General features: G+C 36.0%; 1 protein-coding gene across 1 annotated transcript; it reads left to right on the top strand.

Annotated features, from left to right (window-relative positions):
• Positions 1-499: 499 nt before the first annotated feature.
• Positions 500-3,070, top strand: LOC128697632 (uncharacterized). The gene is made up of 2 exons (XM_053789462.2): positions 500-550; positions 2,052-3,070. The coding sequence occupies exons 1-2, from the start codon at positions 548-550 to the stop codon at positions 2,805-2,807; spliced, it is 759 nt and encodes a 252-aa protein (XP_053645437.1). The 5' UTR covers positions 500-547; the 3' UTR covers positions 2,808-3,070.
• Positions 3,071-3,416: the final 346 nt, after the last annotated feature.

Here is a 3,416-nt window from a genome sequence, read left to right as displayed (position 1 = left end):
AAGAAGCATACAACTTTTCAAAAATTGTTAACCAGTGATATCTGTACACCAATAAGCTTTAGTAGTTTACTGTATAAGGTTAGGATTTAAATTAATTCTCACTGTGTTGCACCTAGAGATGGATATGCACTTCACGTGTATATACGCCGTTTCCATCAACAAGTATTACCAGTATCATAGCAACAATCATCCCAACAACAATCCTACCTCTCAAGAACCACCAAAGAAAAGTGTAAGTTTCCCCAATAACCACCAACACCAACATATAATACCAACAACCACTATCCCTAATCACTCACCAGCACCCCGAAGTTGTTCCACCTGGCACCTAAGGCTATAACACCAAAGAAACTAGCGAAAACTACAGATGGAATTACTTTCCAAGAACATATATACACAGAGCAGAACAGGACCCACACAAAGGAATCCTGTGACCCTGGAATGTCCATGTGCTAGTTAGGAAGGAAGCCGGAAGGGATATATAAGAGAAGGCAGGACCTCCAATCCCTAGTCCACACTCAGACTCGACTCCAAGACCACTTCGACCATGGTAAGACTGTTTTTTGCCTTTGCGTAATTATCAATACTCAGGTTCAGGTACTTTAGTGAAATAATTTCGCTATTCAACAGTTACTTATGGAATATATTGTCACTTTTTCTCTCATACGTTTAAATATATATATTTTTTAATTTAGGTTAATGTAAAGATTAATTTTAAATGAGCTTTAGCTAATTGACCAGTTTTACCTATTCAGCACGACATTATATATATATATATATATATATATATATATATATATATATATATATATATATATAATATATATATGTCGTGCCGAATAGGCAGAACTTGCGATCTTGGCTTAAATAGCAACGCTCATCTTGCCATATAGGACAAGCGAAAATTTGTGTATGCAATAATTTCGCCAAAATCATTCTGAACCTAACGAAAAAAATATATTTGATTGTGTTTGTTTAGTACTAAATTATTGTAAACGTATTTAAAATATATTTAGTTGGGTTAGGCTATAAAATAAATTGCGCTTGTTATAATAAGGTTAGGTAAGTTTTCTAAGATCCTTTTGGTGCAAAATTAATTTTTTTTATATTAACATTAATGGAAAAAAATATATCTTTAAACGTATAAGAGAAAATTTTAGAAAGGACTCAATTTTAAATGAGTTCTTGTTAATTGACCAGTTTTACATATTCGGCACGACATATATATATATATTATAATTGTATATTAATACTCAGGGGTCTTTTATCTTCAAGTAAATGATTTATCTATTAAATATTCATTTTCCGTTTTTACCCCCCCCCCCCAAAAAAAAAAAAAAAAAAAAAATCTACTATATCTCTTTGGTATTTTAATTCTGCCTAACGATGGAAAGGTTATGGGGAAACACCGGTTTCGCTATGGACTTGTAGATAAGTGGGACTAACTAACAGGAAGTCACTTTGTCTTCAAGTTACTACCTTAAGCAGCATTACAAATATGGTTACTACCTTATGTAACTTTAAAAATCGTATAGAATTTAAGGTTTTACGTAAATTGGACTAGTCTAATGTGAACCAGCATGCCAGTTGAAGTGCTTCACAAATAAATTATAAATTGATATATATTTTTTTTTTATTTTCCAAGCATTAGTGTTGTAGATGTTGTTTCATGTTAGTAACTTGTACATCTCTACTTGGCAACTGAAGCAATGATTCATAGTCATTTTACATTCACAAATGCTTTTTGTGGAAAGCCACTTTAATTAATAAATTCATTTTAATTTTCATTATTATTATTAGCAGTAGTAATAGTAGTGGTAGTAATAGTGGTAGTAGTAGCAATACTTGTAGCAGTGTTGTAAAATGTTGATATGCTTATGGTATTTTTTTTTAAAGACCTGTCGTCTGCCAGAAGACATCTTATTAAATTAGTGTAATTCAAACATTGTGTCAATATCATCATCATCAGCAGTAGTAATAGTAGTAGTAGCAGTAGTAGTAGTAATAAAATTGTAACCTTGTTTCTTACATTCGTATACTTTCTGTCTCAGACGTTGCTGGTGATCACCTTGTTTGTTGCTCTTCTGATGGGCTCGTGCAGGCCAGAAGACATTTCCAAACAAGGTGAAGCTCCCGACGAAAAACCGTCCAGCATACGTCGTGGCGGTCGTGGTAAAGTCTTGGCATACCATGATCCGGATGGGTTTTTCAGGGGCATTGCTCCTGAAGCATTACCTAAAACAGTTCACGAGATCTTCTCAAAAGGCGGCGCTGGCCATCCCGCTGGAAAACACGGTGTACATGACAGCGTTAAGTTACCAAACAGTGGCTTCGGCAAGGCTCCACCAAGCACCTTCGGTATCAAAACTAACTCTATTGACAACGCCTATGGTTTGAAGAACGGTGTGCCAGGAGGCTTTGTGGGGTCTTCAGGTATAAAAACTAATTCTCTGGACAGCACTTATGGCTTGAAGAACGGTGTGCCAGGAGGCTTTGTGGGCTCTTCTGGTGGTCGTCATGGTCCTGTTGGGTCTCTTGGCCACCCTTACGGTGGTTTTGATGGCTCAAAGAACAGTATTGATGGTTCCTTCGGTATTCGTGGTATACCCATTGATAAGCGCCTTGGTGGATCTTTCCGAGGATTTGGTAAGTCTTTCGGTAGTGCTCTGGGCTCCATCGGTGGTCGTGGCAGGTCCTTCGGTGTTCCTACAGGTTATCGTGGCTACAAAGGTAATGCTGGTAGTCGTGGCAGATTCATCGGCGTTCGCAAAGGCTACAACATTCCTAACTACAGTTTCGGCAGATAATTTGTACGGACTCTAATCTTTTCTGCAAGTTTTGGACATCGTATCAAGTATTGACAACAGCTACAGTGGCTACTAACATAGCTTTAATATATCAGCATTTTTTGTTTGGCATTACGTTCTTACATATCATTGTTAAAAAATATTCTATTGGCCATATTGCTAAAAAAAAAATATTTTAACTTGCATATGGTTTAACGATCGGGCGATTTTCATCATTTAATTACTGTATGATCATTGTTCATGAGATTTCTGTCCAAAACAATCAGAAACAATAAATATAAAATTAAAATTGAGTTTGTTTATTCTTTTGTCTTCTCATTTTGATTAGGAGGAGATTTTCAGGAAGATATGTATTAAGTAAACAGTTTGTAACTGGCTTTGCTCTGAAGACACTGCATTTCTGTCCAGATCTCTTGATAGCGCTACTTGCTAAGATGCTTATCTCTATGTACTTAGGATTTTTTATGCACTTTAGGCTATGAGTTGTTCCACCTAAGCTCATTTCAAAGCTCAGCTCTAAGATATACTAACATGTCTTTGCCTAGAATACCGTCCGCAGCTGTTGACTAAAACAAGGTATCCATTTAGTGCTAGTGTAACAGACGCAGA

Source organism: Cherax quadricarinatus, chromosome 68 (genome assembly GCF_038502225.1).
Source record: "Cherax quadricarinatus isolate ZL_2023a chromosome 68, ASM3850222v1, whole genome shotgun sequence".
NCBI lineage: Eukaryota > Metazoa > Arthropoda > Malacostraca > Decapoda > Parastacidae > Cherax > Cherax quadricarinatus.
This window is presented reverse-complemented; position numbering and strand designations above follow the sequence as displayed.